General features: G+C 44.1%; 1 protein-coding gene across 1 annotated transcript in view; it reads right to left on the bottom strand.

Moving 5' to 3' along the window:
• The window catches only part of LOC143024171 (putative fatty acyl-CoA reductase CG5065), a 227,189-nt gene that overhangs the window by 8,646 nt on the left and 198,543 nt on the right, over positions 1–20,000 (bottom strand). The window contains exons 2-3 of the mRNA XM_076182988.1: positions 8,997–9,161; positions 576–659 (exon numbers count right to left, since the gene is read on the bottom strand). Coding sequence (XP_076039103.1) covers positions 576–659; positions 8,997–9,161 — 249 coding nt within the window. The remainder of the gene's footprint in view (positions 1–575; positions 660–8,996; positions 9,162–20,000) is intronic.

Below are 20,000 nucleotides of genomic sequence, written 5' to 3'. Positions count from 1 at the left end.
GTATACATATATATATACACATACATATATATATACATATATATATATATATATATGTGCACAAATTTCACAAGTCACACGTGAATCACAAATATGCAGAGTCCACTAGGAAAAGGAAAAACACATGGACTCTGCATATATATATATATATATATATATATATATATATATATATATATATATATATATATATATATATATATATATATATACATATATATATATATATATATATATATATATAATATACATACATACACACATATATACATATGTATATATATATATATATATGTATATATATATATATTATATATATATAAATATATATACATATATATATATATATATTGCCATTTTGTGGCATAGGATGATTAAATGGCAAAGTGATAATATTGAGACAGGACCCATTAATTATAGCTCCAACTACAAGTAATCAGGGTCAACAAGTAATCAGGGTCAACAAAACTAAAACACATTGTGTATGCTCAAACCACTAGAAAATCAATTCAATAATTATATATTTATTGGTATACACTGCATCTTGTTGCACAGAAGCAAAAATATAACCTTACCTCCAGTTTATCCATTTTCTTGGCAAGGCTGACGACTCTCTTGGTGCCCAGCATGTTCATGTTGACAGCAACTCGCATGGGTTCCTGCAAAGTACAAGGGTTTAGTGTTCCTTAGGTGGTATACACAGGGACATAAAACACCTTTACTCATCAAGCTGAGTACCAAATACATGAAAAGGTTAGGTAAGATAGAAAAATATTCCATGCAGAGGTCAATGCTGAAGGGAGATGGAAAATTAGTAGATTACTGTGGACTGCACTGTATACATGTATACTGAAAGGAAACCTTTCAATCCATAACAAAGTCAGATGAAGAATAAGAACTAGATTTAGCACTTAAGTATTCTACTGGTGATAACCTGTGCTTTTATCCTTGAAGTCAATATGGTACTGAAGAGGTGGAGTCATATAGGTGGTAAAGTAGAAATCTAAAGAGAGCAGCAGAAATGAGGGACAGTAGAAGTTACAAATTATCATCTTTCTTCTTTGAGTTACTAAACAATGCTGCATGGCTCTGGTCCATAGGGATGTCACTAAAATCCCTAAAATATTGACTGGATAACTCTTACATAGTTTCTCATACAAGGATAATAGATGAGAAATAATAATGGTTGTTGTTTCAGGCTTTATTAACTGGAAAGCCCACAATAACAAAGGTGTTATTCCATGTATCTCTAGAAAGAAATTGCAGACTATGGCTCATGCTGTATCAGTGGGTCAGTTTTCATATCGATGACTGATACTAGGAGGAGAACAATTGCCAGTTGTAAGCTCTTTATATGAAAAATGGAGAAAATAACTGTAGTTCACAGAGATAGTGCTATTAGCCCATCAGATTGCACTTCCTGATGGAGGTGAGGATACTAATAGAACTTGAAGACCATTAGTGGGGAACTATTCTCTTTGGTGTCACATTTATGCAGCCACCACTGCTGGTTACACAAATAAGCATATAATAAAACCAAAATAGAAAAAAATGACATATATGGAAGGGGTTTTCAAACATATAGGTCTTGGACAAAGAGTCATAATCAGTTCTTACAATGTCTTCACTTCTGGAAGTTTCTTTGGATTCCACCACACTTTGCAATACTCTTGAAAAGTGGCAGGTTGTATATACATGTGTTAGCCTGTTGCAAATTCTATATATGGCTTCCTTTATGTGCACAAATTCTAATTTCGGTTGTACTTAATGTTGGACATATATATATATATATATATATATATATATATATATATATATATATATATATATATATATATATATATATATATATATATATATATATATATATATATTATTGGGGGACAATGAATTAGGATAAAGTGCTACTCTTGAGATACTCAGTACCTTATTCTTGTTAACTCCACTACATTTTTTAGGGACTCTTGAAAGTCCTTTAGGATACCTCCACATTTAGCAGTGACGGAGGGCTGGAAGACTTTTGCCACTAAGCGAAAAGTCGGAGTGTTTCTTCGGGATCTTGGATTCTGACATCCTGTTTTGTATCAGCAACAAATTTCATCTCTTTCAAGTACAACCTATGTTCTTGTCTGATATCTTGTAGTAATAGTATTCTGTAATCATTATTTCATTGTGCATACAAATGATTTGCAACAGAAATGGTCATGTGTGAAAAGGCTGAACAGCACAATAATTTTCTTATTATTTACTCGTTATCAACTTATCTCTATCAAGGTAGGTTTTGTGTGGATCAGATCTTTGTGGCAAGGCAGAACTGTGAGAAATATTTAACAAAAGGTAAGGGTGATTTTTTTTTTTTGGGGTGGGTGGGTGGGGGTCTTTATGGATTTGGAAAAGACGTATGATAGGATAGACAGGGAGAGACTTGGGAGGTTTTACAGATAAATGGGCTCAGGGGAAAGCTGATAAAGGCAGTCGAGAGTTTTTACGAGCATAGTAGAGCCTTTGTTAGAATTGGAAATGGAGAGAGCAAGTGGTTCGAGGTTAACGTAAGGCTGCATGAGGGCTGTGTCATGTTGTAATGGCTGTTCAATGTGTATAAGGATCATAGGATGGGGTGATGCATGAGGTAAATGCGAGGGTAATGGGCAGGGGACTGAAGATGATTAAAGAAAATGGAGAAAAATGGGAAATAAGCCAGTTAATGTTTGCTGACAACACTGCGATTGTGGCATGGTCAGAGGGATTATTAAGGCAGTTAGTGACGGACTTTGGGAAAGTATGCAATCAGAGAAAATTGAAGGTAAATGTGAGTAATAGTAAGGTTATGAGATGTACAAGGGGATAGGATGGCAGAAAGTTGGATGTCTTAAAGGAGAGAGACTGGAGGAAGTGGACATTTTTAAGCACTTGGGGTCGCATGTGGTAGGAAATGGAGGTGAAGGTAAATTGTAGATTGAGAGAAGCAAATAAATGTCTTGGGGGATTAAAAAGTCTTATGAGAAATAGGATCCAGGAGGTGCCAAGATAAGAGGGAAGGAGGAGTGTGGAGGGGAGTGGAATATTTAGGAAATGGAATGGGTGGGAGTGGTTTCTATGCCTTTTTCTTTTTGGCTAACCCCCGTGAAGGGGAAAAAAGCCTTTGGTATATGTATGTATGAGAAATAGGCATCTGGTAATGGGTACAAAGATATTATAATGAATAGGTGATTGTGCCGACGGCATTGTATGGTAAGGGAGACTTGGAATTTAAGAGAGGCAGAGAGGAAAAGTTTAAATGTGCCATCTCGAATTATTAAAAAACAATATATATTTAATATATCTATACTTTGCAAAAACTTTTGATACCGTCCCCCACGAAAGACTTACTAAATTAGCTTCACACAGAACAAGTGGTAGCCTATTAAGTTGGACAAGTAATTGGTTGAATGATCGAAAACAGAGTTGTTTTAGATGGAAATTTTTACGAGTGAAGTTCCTCAGGGTTCCGTTCTTGGGCCACTTCTATTCATAGTATATATAAATGATATAGACCATGGACTGAAATCTGTTGTCTCCAAACTTGCTGATGATACGAAACTGTGCGGAATGGCAAATGGTTACTTAAACCAATTATATATTCAAGAAAATTTAGATAAACCACAGTAGTGGTCTGAAAAGTGGCTAACAAAATTTAACACATAGTTAAAAATAACAATAAGTACGATTACAAGTTATTTGGAAATTCATTAACAAATGTGGATAGTGAAAAGGATCTCGGTGTAATTCTCAGTAACGATCTCAAATCCTCTAAGCAGTGTATTTCAGCCTCTGAGAAAGCAAGCAAGATTCTAGGACTGATTACGCGATCTTTTGACTTCAAAAGTTCATCTCTCATTAACAAGCTGTATAAATCGTTAGTTCATCTACATTTGGAATATGCTGTTCTCGTATGGTCACCGAGTCTCATTAAAGACATTGACAGATTGGAAAAACTACAACGGCGAGCCACAAAACTGATTCTAAATATAAAAAAATCATACGAAAATCGAATAAAAAGTCTTTAAAGATTCTAAAGGGAATTGACATCAAAAGTGACAAAATTTTCACACTGAATGAGAATCCAACAAGAAATAATGGTTTCAAACTGCCAGGAAATAAATTTGGAAGTGGGTAGAAACAACTTTGCCAACCGTGTAGTTAATGAATGGAATAAACTTCCTGCAGAGGCAGTGCAATGTAGCTCAGTTCGTAACGTTTAGATAAGCCTGCCATTTATTCTGTATTATCTATTTGTTTGTTATTATTTGCCTGTTTGTTTATTATTGTTTCGTTGATTATATAATCATTTATTATTATTTATCTGTCAACTTATTATTATTTACCATTTACCTGTTTATTTATCTACTTATTTTATTCATTATTATTTATTATAATAATTATTTATTTATTTATCATTATTATAATTTTTCGCATCCGACCTAGTTATGGACCAAAAGGTCTCCTGTTGGCATGTTCTTTCTTTGTAATCCTATGTAATGTGTTTGAGATGAAATGGTTGGATAGAGTAAGAATGAGATGAAGAGGAGAATGGAGTGGAAAAGGAGATGCCAGATATGGCTGATGAAAGAGTATTGGTTTGTACACATGGAGAGAATGAGTAAAGAAAGACGAGTGGAAGGCAGAGGTAGATAGAGTGAACAAGAGGGGATGACCGAGGATGAGATGGATGGATGGAGTGAAAGGGGCGTTGAGCAAGAGGGGAATGTCTGTTGAGCAAGGAAAGAAGTAGGTAGAAGACAGGAGTGAATGGAGAATGGCTGTGTGTAGATGATACTGTGATGGGAAGGGGCGGGAGATTGGGGGAATAGGGAGTGGTTATATGTGAATGATATTTTGACGAAGCTCGAAGGGAATTCTCCCTGTTTTCTCTTTTTCCGCATGAGGAGACAGGGATGGGGTGGGGGTCACCGATTAAGTGAAGCGGCCTTGCCGTGGATGTACTGTCTCTTGCTGCTGTATTGCTTCTGACTAAGGGCAGTGGGCGAGATACAGAGATGACCCTTCATCCTCGAGAAGCTAAGATGAGAGTGAGGAAAGGGTGGTAGAAGGGAGTGCAATGGTGGGGAGTGGAAGCGTGCCTTTTGACTTGGGTACCTCCCTTATGAGGGGGAAAAAGACCTTGGTATATAGATGTATAGTTATCAACTTTCTTTTCCCGAAGATTCAGTAGGTCTCAGAAAATCAAACGGGGTATTTGACTGTCAGCAGATGGATGGCAACACAGGATGTGAACTCCATTCTGTGCAGCATTTTAATGGAGTGATAATTATCATCCCGAAGTGGGGGACAAAAATACCGTCACCGCTTACATTTGTGTTACCATACCCTACTTAATGAGGTCTCCCCGCACTAGGGTATTGACTGCATGTTGTCTTGCAGTAGTTTTTGCATGGTATCGTATACCCAATGATTTAGTGACTGTATGTTGGAGTAAAATCTCTACTTATAAAGGAATGATGTTACTTTTCTACTGCAACTATTTTATGTTTCTCTCTTGAAACTGTCATTTGCCATTTTGTTCTCCTGTAGTGGGAACAAAATTTTGCCACCGTGATTCTCTTATGAATCATAAAAGGCGACAAAGTGGGACAGGGTGATAGGATGAAGCATCCTACGTGAAGCAAAAGTATAAGAGAGCCTTGGAGAACTCAAACCCGAACCCTAAAATTTGGGTCATTAAGTGTGCGTGGTTGTGGTACAGATGAAAATAAAAGGAAAGAGATAGGTAATGTGCTTGCGTGAAGGAAGATGGACGAGGAGAAGCAAAACTTACAGTAAGGGAGGCAAAGAAGAGAAGCTTGACAGAACATTTTAAAAAACATATTTTTGGGGGTCTTTATGGATTTGGAGAAGGCTTACGACAGGAAAGACGTGAAAACACAATGGGATAGAGGAAAAGCTGTTGAGGACAATCAAGATTTTTTACGAAAGTAGTAGAGCTTGTATTAGGATTGGAAATGGTGAGAGCGAGTGTTTGAGGTAAAGGTGGAGCTGCATCACGGCTGTGCCATGCCTCCTTGGCTGTTCAATGTATACATGGATGGAGTGGTACGGGAGGTGTATGCGAGGATAATGGGTAGGAGATTGGAGATTGTTAGAGAAGGGATATGGGAGGTGAGACAGTTGTTTGCGGATAATATTACATATGTGGCGGGGTCAGAGGAGGGTTTAAGGCGTTTGGGCGGAATTTGGGAAGGTATGTGATAGGACGAGGTTGAAAGGGATCTAGGAATGGATGCAAAAAGATATTTTATGAAGGGCTGATTGTACTTGCGACATTATATGGGGCGGACATTTGGAATTTAAAAAATGTAGAAAGAAGTTTCAACATGTTTGATGGTTATAAAGCTTGATGGAGAGAAACGAGGTGAGGATGAAAGGGGGTATAGGAAAGGAGCTGGTAGATAGGGCTGATTAAGATTATTGGAATGGTTTGGGCACATGGAATGAATGAACGAGGAAATGTTAGCGTAGAAAGCAGAGGTGAATTGAGTGTATTTGAAGTGAATGTTGACACAGCCCTGAAGGACGAGGAGGGAGGTTCGCCATATAGATAAAGCGGCCCTACTTTAGGCGTGATGCGTGTTGCTGCATTAGGGTTGATTCACACTATCGGTCCGGTCGCGCTCCATTCCCGCTCCGCTCTCGGTCCGGTCCAATATTATCTCATTAATTTCAATGGAAGCATTCACACTGGCGCTCTCCCTCCAGTCTCGCTCCGGTCACGGTTCCGTCAAAAGATATTTTTACTGGAGCGAGACTGGACCGTGAGCGCCAGTGTGAACTCAGTTGCCACGGTCCTGCTCCACTCCAGTCGAGATTCAGCCTTCATATAAGCAAGTAGTGTTACCCTCTGTCCTACCAAACCATGGATAATCCAAAGGAAACACCACAATGGGATCATGAGAAAGTTAGAAAAATGATAAAAATACATTTTCTTTTTATTTATCACTGATACAATGACAATGCGTACAGCGAGGATATTCATAAGCACCAACTGAATACAATATAACCTACAAAACTTACTTTAATTTTGTGGATTTAGATGAAAGGCTAATAGAATTAGTCAAAAGGTAAACCAGAGCTGTATGACCTGACTTCGCTGCACTACAGTGATAATGTTTGCATACTTATCATATTGCCAAGGTACTGAGAGAAAAAAATACACATTATTAACCGAAGAAAGAAATTCCATATGTATAATAACAACTTATTATCCACTGCGGAAATGCATCTCCTTAGCTCACTCAACAAATATTCCTACACAAGTTTCTTTGTCTACTTATATTTTATCATTTTGCCAAGGCATTGAACCAGCTGGGGAACTGAAATAATCTTTCAGTGTTTCTCTCGCGCCAAAAGCCTCCTTTGTAGCATTTCCCCCTCTTCCTCTCATTGGACGTACTGTGTTTGATGGAGGCATGACAACAGTATCTGGTAATGCAACAGCATTTGGGTGTATCAGATTGTGAAGTATGCATGTTGTTGTAATGATTGCATTAGCGTTAGAAGGCATAGCTTTAAGTTTCCTTAAATATATTCTGAAGGTTTGCACTAGAATACCAAATGTGCACTCAACTATCCTCCTGGCTCTAGATAATCTATAATTAAAAATCCTCTTCTCTATCTTATGTTCAGTCTGTGAACCTGGGTAGGGCCTCATCAAATTTCTCTTCAGCGGGAAAGCCTCATCTCCCACTATAACGTATGGTGCAAGCACATCAGTGCCAGGAAGTGCAGCATCTTCTTGTACATTTCAAGTCATCCTCAATTTTGGATAGTATTTTCTCAAATGTTCCTTTGTTCATTCTGAAATAGCTGTGGAATTTACTCTCATCATCAATAAGACGAGGATACAGAGTATGAAATTCTCCTTCAGTCTTCCTATCTTGCAACATAGGATGAACCCACAATCTCTTTCTTTTTCTATTTTGTCTTCTTCTTCTTCTTCATCAAGTGCAATAGCGATTATTGCCAACTCGGCGTCAGAAAAGTCACACTTCCTTCGTAACTGATGGTAAGACTTCTACTGGTATCGAGGGAGGGGCGATGACGGGAGCGAGAGCGGACCGTACGTGTGAATGCCTCAGAACCGAGAGCAGAGCGAGAGTGGAGCGTGACCGGACCGATAGTGTGAATCAACCCTTGATCCGGGCAGTGGGCAAGGGACACGGATGACCCTTTATCCACGAGGAGTTAAGAAGATGTGTGTGAGAGAGAGAGAGAGAGAGAGAGAGAGAGAGAGAGAGAGAGAGAGAGAGAGAGAGAGAGAGAGAGAGAGAGAGAGAGAGAGAGAGAGAGAGAGAGAGAGCGGGAGGGAGCGGGAGGGAGAGAGAGGGAGAGAGAGGGAGGGAGGGAGAGAGAGAGGGAGAGGGAGGGAGGGAGGGAGGGAGGAAGGAAGGGAGGGAGGGAGGGAGGAAGAGAGGAAGGGGGGGAGGGAAGAAGGAGTGTGTAGAGGGAGGGAGGGAGGGAAGAAGGAGTGTGTAGAGGGAGGGAGGGAGCAAGCGTGCGAGAAAGGGGGCAGAGGGAGCGAGCGAGAAAGAGAAAAGAGAGAAAGGGGGCAGAGGGAGCGAGCGAGAAAGAGAAAAGAGAGAAGGAGAGAGAGTGAGAGAGAGCGAGGAAGAGTGAGAGAAAAACTAGAGAAAAAGAGCGAAAAGGCAAGAGGAAGAGGGAGAACGAGAGCAATAGAGGAGAGCAAGAGAGACCATCGGCGGGTGAGGAAATTTGTATTTGTATTCTGCTGCTGGCGACATCCATCGTGTCTGTCCTTGGGGACAATAGCGGGCCGAAGTGGTGGAGTCAGAGAGGAAACGGTAAAGGAAAGAAGAGCAAAAGAAAAGGAGGAAGAGTTAAAAATGACCGTCATCTTTTCATAGCGGAGATAATACTCCAGTTCCATTTAGAACATTCTTTTAGAAAGCTGCAAGCCCCTGGTCCGTAGGGGTATTCGTTACCTGGAAGTTGATAGTGGCGGCCGCGTGGAAGATGATGGCTACTTCTTGGGCGAGGCGCATTTCGTCCGAATCGCTGAGGCCGAGACCCTCCATGGTGATGTCGCCCTTGACGGCTACCACCTTCTGCAGTACCTCTGGCTGCGTCGCTTTGATGACATCGAAGAGCTGGAGGACAAGCGAAGGGGATATTAGCAAGGCGGGATTAAGTTACTAGAAAATGTATAACAAGTTGTAACAGGGCATAAAGTTATTAAAAATGTATAGCAAGTCGTAACAGGTTAGGGCCAGTCATAGTAGGTCAGGGCAAGTAATAGCAGGTAAGTTACAAGTCATAACAGGTTATATAAAGTCATATCAAGCCAAAGCAAATCGCTACAACAAATTAAAAACCAGAACAAGTCACATGCCATAACAATTCATGTCATAAATGTACAAAGGGAGATCATAATTCAATGTCGGTCAAAAAATCAATCATAAAAAGTCTCAAATAGTAACCAATAACATTCAAACCATAAAATGAAAGCCACGTTTAAGGAATTTAATTCTCACACCAGACGATTGTATTCATGTTAGATAATCCCCCAGTGCTGAAAGACGTGGCAAGATTTGTACCTGTCACTGTGTAATCTACTACAGATGCTAAAAAAAAAAAAAAAAAAAAAAAAAAACTATAACAAAAGCGAATAAATATTTTTCCGGTTATATGGCCGGAGGGAAGGGGAGGTGGAGACATTCGGTTCTCGGTAATAATCTGACATATACAATAATCAAGCAAGCGTTTCTCGATGCACTTTTTGGTAATTTTTTCGAGTCCTTTGGTACATTTCCTGCTTCAAATTGATTCATACCTGTTACCCGGGGGGTGGGGGGGAGCAATAGAAAGAGCGATGAAATATGAATCCGATTAATCATAACTGGTAACCTTGCCACTGACGCGGGCTCAAGGTAAACAAGCATAAGAATGGGGCCAAATCATCTTACCATGAGACGCAGATAGTTTTCTACGTTGTATTCTCAAATATTCCATATTCAGAACGAAAATCTCCAAAACTAGAAAATACCGGACACTAAGAGGCAATTTCTGAAAATCTAGTCTATTTTCGAGAGATTTCTGTAAGATGGAGATTTCTACTAGAGATCTGCACTGTACGAGACAATGACCTAACGTCAGATCTGTCTGTTTCCTCGCCTCATGACTCCACATCGAAATGACCTTGGGCTGAACTGTCCCTATTAGTTTGGGGTTCCAAGATAGTCTCCTTATAAATTGGCACCACTCTGGCAACCTCTTTTCCCAAACCCCCACCCTCGCCTTCATCTCCCTATCCCAACCTCTCCCCTACTCCCTCCTCCCTCCTCCTCCTCCAAGGCAGAGGAGACAAATCCATGGAATTCCAGGAACTCTTTTTACCGCTTCAACACGGTGACGCACTTTCATAAGTCTCTTCTGGCTAATGGCAGGTGATTCTAGTCAGCTCAGAGGGACGAATCTCCTGAAGGTGGTGATCTGGTCGGTCAAGACCCCTGTCTCCTAGCTGAATAAATTCTCCTGACACTGCCTACAACAAAATGCATTGCGAACGTCACCGTGTTGAAGGGAGTCAACAAGGCGTAGCATTGTTCTGGTCGGGACAATACACTCCTCAAGGAAGAGGGAGAAGAGGAGGGTGGGGAGAAGGTGAGGAGTAGGAGTAGTAGGAGGAGTAGGAGTAGGACAAGTAGGAGAAATTGTAGGAGAAGGAGGAATAGAAGGAGGAGCAGGAAGAGTAGGAGGAGGAGGAGTAGGATAAGGAGGAATAGGAGTAGTAGGAAGTATTGGAGGTGTATGAGTACGAGGAGAGTAGGAGTAGGAAAAGGGGTATTGGAGAGGAAGGGTAGGAGGAAGGGAAGGAGGGGGAGGGGAAGGAGGAGAGGTAGGAGGTAGAGGAAAAAGAGGAGGATGGGAAGGAGGAGGAGGGGAAGAGGTAGGAGTAGTAGTGGTAAGAAAAAGAGGAGTAGGAAGAGGAGGAAGAGTAGAAGGGAGCGAGAAAGGGAAAGGGGGAAGGGCAAGGAGAGGGAGAAGGAGAGGGAGAAGGGCAAGGAAAGAGGCAAGGGCGTCAGCAGGGGCAGTAGCAGGTGCAAGGGGATGTAACAGGGACAGGGGATGTGGCAGGGGCACGGGCAGAGTCACAGGCAGGGGTAGGGGCAGCGGGAGTCGGGACAGAAAGGGAAGTAACGAACCAGCAAACGACTAAGAAGCGGGATGACAGAAGCGCCCAAGGCCAGATGTGCGATGGATTTTCGCTGAGCACAGGGAAAGTCTTGCAGAAGAAATCCCACGGAAGATTATTCATACAAGATGATTAGTTTTAGGGCGGGGAGAGGGAGAAGAGGGGAAACTAAGGAGTAGTGGGAAGGGAGAACAGAGTAAACCAGAGAAATGTCTTCTTTACCGTTGGAGGTGTAAGAGAAGCGTAGGAAAAAAAAAAAAAAAAAAAACCTTCCGGTCTTTTCCACAAATTTCTCGGTTCCTTCCGCGGGTCTCTCCGTTGCTCTTTAAAGAAATTCATTACTATTCCCCCAAATTCCCCGACTCTTTATACATTTTTTTTTTTTTTTTTTTGTCTCCGCAGACGGGGCTGAAGGAAAGGCTCGGTAACTGTACATCATCAGGGTGGGGCCTTAGCGTTCCATAAACAATATGACAGGGGCGGGCCCGGGGACAGCAGCAAACGCAGAAAAGGAAAGGAGGAAGTTAAAAAAAAGGAGGGAGGTGAATAATAAAGAGGCGTTAGGAGAAGGGGCGTCTAAGAGAGAGATGGGGAGAAGAGGAAAAGGAAATAAGAGGAAAATGGAAAAAGAAAAAGAGGGAGGGAGGTACGAGGAGAAGAAAGGAGGGAGGATGAAAAGGAGGCGGGAGGAGGAAGAGGAGGTGGGAGGAGGAGGAGGAGGAGGAGGCGAAAGGAATACAAAGGGAGAACAAACAACAGCAGGCCTACTGGCCCTAACGAGGTTGTTTGTATCAACTAAACTAAGCTACAGTTAAGAAAACAGGGCAACTAGCGATAGAAGATGAACTAACACTAATACTACCACTATCCTATCCAATTGCAATTAAATGCCGGGTTGTCATATCTTTTATTACAAAGGATAATATTCTATTTGCGGATTAGATTCCAAGTATTTATCTAAACGATTTTTAAATGTTGTTATTGTGTTATTTTCAACGACAGTGGAAGATAACGAATTCCACACATTAACAACCCGGTTATAGAAGAAGTGCTTACTTTCGTTCGTAGAGAATCTTTTGCCAATTACTTTAAAATCGTGACGTCTTCTTGATGTTGTCAAAGCCTTTGAACATTTTAAAAACCTCAATAAAATCTCCTGAAAGTGAGAATAGGTTTCTTCATACGGCAGATTTCTCAGCCTTGGTATCATTTTGGTCATTCTCCGTTGCACCCTTTCTAGTTTATTAATATCTTTCTGGTAGTATGGGGACCAAAATTGCACACATTATTCGAGATGGGGACGGACCAAGTAATTATAGAGGTTTAGCAATATTTTTTCTGATTTATTTTCGAAGATTCCTCCGATGAAGCCAACCAATTTATTTGCCGTTTTAACAACTGAGCAATGTTAACTTGGCTTCAAGTCATTTGATATTAAAACTCCTAGATCTTTTTCTTTAGTTACTGAATCCAGTATTTCGCCATTCATTTGGTATTGGATGTGATCATTGTTACCTCCAATGTGCATGACTTTACATTTGTTAACGTTAAATTTCATTTGCCACTTGCTAGCCCAGCTTGGTAATCTGTCTAGATCGGATTGCAGATTTTCTCTCTTTGGTGGTTGTTACTTTACAGGTAATTTTTGAGTCATCAGCAAATTTTGGTACTTTGCAAAAGAGGCCGTCGCCTAGATCATTTATATATATTAAGAACAAAACGGGTCCCAAAACTGATCCTTGCGGTACGGCATTCTTACGTCGAGCCAACTAGATGAGGCCCCGTTAATTGCAACTCTTTTTTTTCGCTCTGAGAGCCAACCTTTAATCCAGTTGTGGATACCGCCAGAAATACTGTGCGTTTTTAATTTGTCGAGGAATCGTTTGTGGGGAACAGATGAAATAATATCGACAGATCTACATTCGTCGTATTTGTTAAAGAAGTCATGAAAGATGTCGAGGAGATTAGTTAAACATGAGCGTTTGCTACGGAAGCCATGTTGCGAATCTTTCATAATTTTATTTTCTTCTAAAATTTTCACTATACTGTCGCGGTTGATGGTCTCTAGCCGTTTACACACAATCGAAGTCAGGCTAATCGGTCTGTAGTTGCCTGGTTGTGATTTGTCCCCTTTCTTGAATATTAGTATTACGTTAGCACATTTCCAATCTGATGGGACTTTACCAAGTGCTAAAGATGTGTTGAAAAGGATGCACAAGGGTTTACTGATTTGATTTTTGACTTCTCGCAGAATTCTAAGTGAAATTTTGTCAGGTCCCGGGGCTTTATTTATTTTGAGCTTATCAATCACTTGTTCGACATCACTTTCGGTAATTATGAGTTGATTTAAAACGTTTTGGGACATTTTATATTCTGGTGGCTGATACACTGAGCAATCCTCGTCTGTGAAGACGGATGCAAAAAATTGATTAAGGATTGAGGCCATCTCATTTCGTCATTTAATGGTCCAATGCCGCATAACTATAGAATTCTTTAGGGTTCGATTTGCTTGCCTCTTCAAGATTTTTCTTACCACGTTTTATCAGTGTTTTGGTTTCGTTTTGGCTTTTAGTTGATAAATACTTTTTGTACGCACTCCTTTTACGAGAGAGGTTGTTACTAATTTCCCCATTCCACCACTTTGCTTGATTTGTTGCCGGACGTCTCTCACGATAGGGAACACAGATTTACAGCATTGTTTAGCTCCGTGGTGAAATTTTCCCACGCTTTATCAATATCAATCTCGTTCGAAGTTGTGCTCCAGTCTGAGTTTTCCAATAATGATCGGAGTCTCTTAAAATTGGCTTTACGGAAGTCGGGTACTTTTTTCTTTGCTGATCTTAGATAAACTGTCTTCCACTTTAATTTTAAATGTGATGATACGATGATCGCTAGTGGGCGACATTTACTTCGTTTATAAGATTCTGTTGTAGAAAATATTAGGTCAAGGATATTATTTCCTCGGGTAGGGCTGTTTACGCATTGGTGGAAGTCACTTTTCAGTAAGTTACTATACAAGTCTCGTCCTGTATGCGAATTCAAATCCTCACCCTCACCGGTAAGTTAAAATCTCCCATGATGAATGTCTCGCAGCGATGGTTAGTTTCTGAGATTAACTCGAATAATTTTTCGTCATTTTCCAGCAGCTGACCCGGTCCAATCATTACTTTAGATTTACTGCAATTGTTTTTAATTTCAACAAACAAACAGTGATGATTGGAGGGTTATAGACATACAAGATCACTCCACCACCTATTCTATTTTCTCTTTTGCAACTGAAAATTGCGTAGCCCGGTAAACAGTATTCCACAATAAGATTTCGACTTGATGTGTCCAACCATGTTTCTATTACTCCTATCACGTGATAGTTACCTGTCGCTCCGAGAATCTCTAGGTCTTCGAATTTGTTTCGTACGCTGCGAGCATTAACGTAACAGATATCTGTAATTTTTCTTTTTTGCTCTATTACGGATGTGTTGATGGGGGCTCCGCTGAGGAGTTTTTTCTTCTGATGTCGGTAAGGCTGTTGTTGAGCAGCCTACCTAACCTTGTTGCTCCGGCCACATTCAAGTGGAGACCGTCTTCCTCAAACAGAGTTTGACGAAGTGTACATTTTCCTTTTCACAGAGGGACTTTACTCTGTTGTTCGCACTGAATGCTTTGTTGTAGAATCTGTCAATGTCGAGGAGGAGGAGGCGGGAGGAGGAGGAGGGAGGAGGAGGAGGTGGAGGAGACAATGGGGAAGAAGACAAGGTGGGAAGAGGACAAGGGAGGTTGAAGAGAAGGGAAGAAGGGGAGAAGAAGGAAGAGAAGGTAGGAAGAGGAGTAGGGGGAAGAGAAAGAGGAACGGGAATGGGAAAGAGAGAGGGAGGAACGGAGAGGAGGAAGAGGGGAGGAAGGGAGAGGAGGAAGAGGGGAGGAAGGGAGAGAAGGGAAAGGTAGAGGAGGGAGAGGAGGGAGAAGAGGGAGAGGAGGGAAAGGGAGAGGAGGGAGAGGAGGGAGAGGAGGGAAAGGGAGAGGAGGGAGAGGAGGGAAAGGGAGAGGAGGGAAAGGGAGAGGAGGGAAAGGGAGAGGAGGGAGAGGGAGAGGAGGGAAAGGGAGAGGATGGAGAGGGAGAGGAGGGAGAGGGGGAGGAGGGAGAGGGGGAGGAGGGAGAGGAGGAAGGGGAGGGGGAGGGGGAGAGGGGAGGAAAGGAGAGAAGAGGGAGGAGGGAGTGAGAGTGAGAGAAGGGAGCGAGAGAGGGAGAGGAGGGAGCGGGAAGAGGGAGAGGAGGGAGAGGGAGAGTAGGGAGAGGGGGAGGAGGGAGAGGGAGAGGAGGGAGAGGGAGAGAAGGAGGAGGAGGAGGAGGAGGAGGAGGAGGAGGAGGAGGAGGAAGAGTAGGAAGAAGAGTCACTCACAAAAAAGTACCAGAGTATTGGTAAAAGGAAGAAATTGGATTGGGAGGGTGCGGGCACAACAGCGATCAGAAAGTTCCAGTCATCGATAGTCGAGTGCGCCTTGTAGATTACATGGAAATCTATCAATTACTCTTAGCCAAGCCATTCCTAGTCCACTGCTGAACAAAGGACTCCCCTACTCTTCCTCGAGTCTCACGACTGTGCCAATTTCTGCCACGTCACTCCTGCAAACTTCTTTATCTCGGCTTTCCACATCTTTATGTTATGGATTCTCCTTTGTTTTTGATTTGGTCAACTTTGACGATCGACCTCTTCTACGCCCCGTAGTAATCCGTGCAAATATTTGATGTCGTGTATATTTTCCAAACCTGAAAATGGTTCATTAAAAACAATTTTCAAAGGCAAAACAAATTCAACAAAAGTTATAAAGATTGTCCTTTCTCTACTTGCATTTGATTATATCTTCTTTTCCATTATCCCCGAGATGCAATGGGATCTTCCCATCCATAGGAATGGAAATTGAAGGGGAGGCGCGGGCCCCCTCAGGCTAAATTAGTTGGAATACTTTCCATGGTCTCCTCCCTGATGAACTCTCCGTATTTGTCTACATTATTGAGAGTAATATTCATTAAATTTCTCTAGGTTTCAATTTCAATTTAGCAATTGTGTTGGCCCTTTCATTTCTAAATGCCGGAAAATTGTTAGCCTGAAAAAGGTCTCAAGTCGCCCTACCCCAACGCCATTCCAGAGAGAGCCGCGTTCCTCTTATGCCTCCAGTCTCCCGGTCCCTCTCTCTCGCACGAGCAGGATACACGGGTATCGAGCGCCTTCCCGTCTCCCCCTGGGATCTCGCTCGGCCAACTTCTGTCCTGGCATAACGCACTTGCACTACAACATAGCCCCTGTGGTTTTTTAAAATTGTTGGAACTGCATTCGTGGAGGAATCCACATTCCCGGTCACTTTTCGCGCACCCTAGCGCACCGGCATAGGTTGAGCTCATAGGGCATCGCTAGACTGTGTCAAACCCACCCCCACAGGGGCAAAGGCCATGGCGGCCTCCCTGTCTCCGAGCAGAAAGAAACGCCGACCCGACGACTCTGACGATGAGGAGAGGGCACCGGATCCCACTCACAACACCGTAAACTCCAGGCTCCCCACCTACAAGGTCCATCCCACGGACGGCTTCGACTCGCCCTTCGACGTCGTCCGAGCCCTCGAGACTGGCCCCTTACAAGAAAAGCTAGTCTCCTTCAGACTACTGCTGGATGACACGGTCCTCCTTACCCTCCGCCACCAAAATGTAGTCGATACCCTCGACGAGGTCAAGGAGATCCGAGGATACAGGTTAAATATCACTAAGCTCCTCCCGGAGGATCGAGTGACCAGGATGGGTTCTACAATTTCGATGCCAAATTGGGGCTACTCACGAGTCAGCCCAGGATCACCAGCGCCGAGTGGCTACTCGACCGATTCAAACGTGATCATTGACGTCAAGGGAGACCCCACCAGCACGTTAGAATTAGGATGGGGGAAATTTCACGTTCCCGTTACCGATCCCCTCAGGTGCTTCAGGTGCCAAAAATATGGGCATCACAATGTCGAGCACGTCTTCCCCGATGCGGCATCTGCAGCCGCCCACACTTGACAGACACGTGACAATGATCTCCAATCCAGATGCCCCAACTGCACAAAGAAACACCATGCATGGAATACTCGGTGCACGGTGAGGAAGACTGAGGCCGCACAGTGCTATCAGGAACCTTCGTATGGGGGAGCAAGAACCCCCCCCCCCCGCCTCAGGTCAAACCATCCCCTACCTCTGCGCCAAGCATTGATAGCAAAGAGACCTTCCTCGACCTACCCGCGCCCCGCACTTCCATTGTCAACCCCACTCTGACCACGGGTCCCCCATCCCACAGACAGCAAGTGACCGCAGCACGACGTTCGGCCGTGAACCTCGATAAAACGGATGTCCACAGCCAATCATCCACAACCTCTGCTTCCTCGATTCCCAACGATGTCGCTCCACTAGTTACCCAAGGAGCACACCCGCCCACAACAACTCCCGTAACCATGCCCACTCCCACACCCACAACCGCTGTAACGCACCCTACACCCTTCGTTGTGCCGACCCTTTCGCCCACTGCCATTGTCTTGGAAGAGAGTGAATTCAAGGAAATTCTCTCCACAGTTATCGAGGGGATTCAGGCAGCCCTCGGCCACAAAGCCCTTGACAGCAAGGGAACCTATACCATAATCAAGAATATCATGGAAATAATCCGCCGCCGGGGCGCAGCGCACACATACGCGGGCGAATCCACCCCCCTCTACCCACCGTTACAAAGCACAATCAAGACAAAACCGCCAGCGCGACCCAACCCAGCCCCGCCCCGCCCGCAACCATCACCTCCCCCAACTCGGTCCGCTCAGATAGCCCTACCACTGCCTCATCCGCCGAAATACTCTCTATTGACCCAGCTGAATTCCCCCACCCCCTCCGCGGCAAGACCGACGATGACAGCTGCATCTCCTCAGGACCATCCACTTTCGGTGCCATCCGGGGCAACGGAAATGACTCAGACATGGACACAGAGGTTACCGATAATGACTCTCTTCAACAACTCTGAGCTGAGCGTCCTTCAGTGGAACATCAACGGGTTTCTCCGCAAGAAATCATATCTCCTGGCTATCGCTCAGCAATACGATTTCGACATCATCCTTCTACAGGAAACACTACTAAGGGAGGAGGTGCGATTCCCGGGATATCGCACCTTCTCCTTACCGCACAGCGACACCACGAGAGGCTACATGGCCCTTGTCAAGGACAGCCTACCCTGCAGCGAAGACACCAACCCCGCTCATGCGGTTCTCGTACAACGAGGCCATGAGACCTTCACCATCTACAACTTGTACAGGGGCCGTCACGCGGTCCTGGACCTTGGGGAAATGAGCATCCTTGCTGGGGACAGACTCCTCATCCTCGGAGGGGATTTTAACGCTCACCACCCATCTCTGTCATCCACACAGGGCCCCAATGCTGCAGGGAAGAACCTAAACTTTACACGGACCTCCTCCACCCACATCGCCTTGCTGAACGACGGCTCCCTGACCCATGTACGGGGAGGCAGGCTTGACCTAACCCTTGTGACTGCCACTCTTTCCTCCCGCGCAAGATGGGAGATCCACCCTGTTGTCACCAGACTACTTTGCCGTATGCACGTACATACGAGATGTGGCTCCGTCTAACCCATGTGCGGAAGAGCACATCAAGTCCTACGCACGTACTACGTACAAGCGGTGCGTTCTATCGCCGACTACGAAGCCCCGGCTCTCCTTACTGTGGACGCGGATAAACTCCAGAGGCTTGAGACATGCCAGAATGAAGAGGCTAGAGTCATCCTGGGAGCACAGCGGTGGTATAAAATTCTCAACCTCCAGCGGGAAGCCTCGCTTCCTCCTCTCCAACTCAGGATCAGAATGCTCGGTGCGGACTTTGTTGCCCGCGCACTACACCCCCGCGACGAGACAGGTCTAAGTCGGGCCATCTTCACCTCACTTGCTCGCGCAGACACACTACAACGCCCCAACACATGGCTCTCACACGCGGACAAGCTCCTGGATTCCTTCCAACTGCGGCAACCTCTCCTCGGGAAGGGAATACCAAAATCCCACCCGGACTTCAAATGCCCACCGCCGTGGGCACCGGCTCCCTCGACCTTTAAATTCACGTCACTCCAGGGGAAAAAGGGCGCATGCCACTCACACAGAGCGCGCAAACAACGGCATCCGGGCACTGACGCGACCTGGTCATAACGTATATTTCACAGATGGCTCTGTAGAACAAAACAACCCACACACGGCCGGAGCTGCCTTTGTCACTGATGGATACATCTTCGCCAGGAGAGTCAGCGACTCCGCGTCCTCTCTTCAAGCCGAGGCCGTGGCGACGCAGGGGGCCCTAGAACATGCCCTTGTATCCTACTCCAATTCCGTGGTCATCCACACCGACTCTCTGAACCTGATAAGCTGCTTGCAACAAGCAGGGCCCGAAGATAATGTCCACTTCCTCACCAACATCATTACGCTCCTGCACAAATTACACCGTGCTGGACGGAATGTCATCATCAACTGGGTGCCAAGTCACGCCAGTGTGCATGGAAACACCCTTGCAGACGCGGCTGCTGCCGCAGCCCGTAAGCGCGCCAGTGTCGATGTCCAGGTCCCTCTCAGCAAGATCCAGCTCCAACTTAGAACTAGGGCATTAGCACGCACGCAGTGGCACCTCCAACACAGTCTGGAGGCGCAGAAGAAGAATAGAAAAGCTGCTCTTCAGGCTGCGTCTTGAGGACCGTTGCTTCTTGCAACTTAATCCCCAGAGCACCATGGAAGACCGCCG

This window comes from Oratosquilla oratoria, chromosome 3, assembly GCF_046742065.1.
Source record: "Oratosquilla oratoria isolate Oo_2021 chromosome 3, ASM4674206v1, whole genome shotgun sequence".
Classification (NCBI taxonomy): Eukaryota; Metazoa; Arthropoda; class Malacostraca; order Stomatopoda; family Squillidae; genus Oratosquilla; species Oratosquilla oratoria.
Note: the sequence above shows the minus strand (reverse complement) of the source record. Positions and strands in the feature narration are given on the sequence as shown.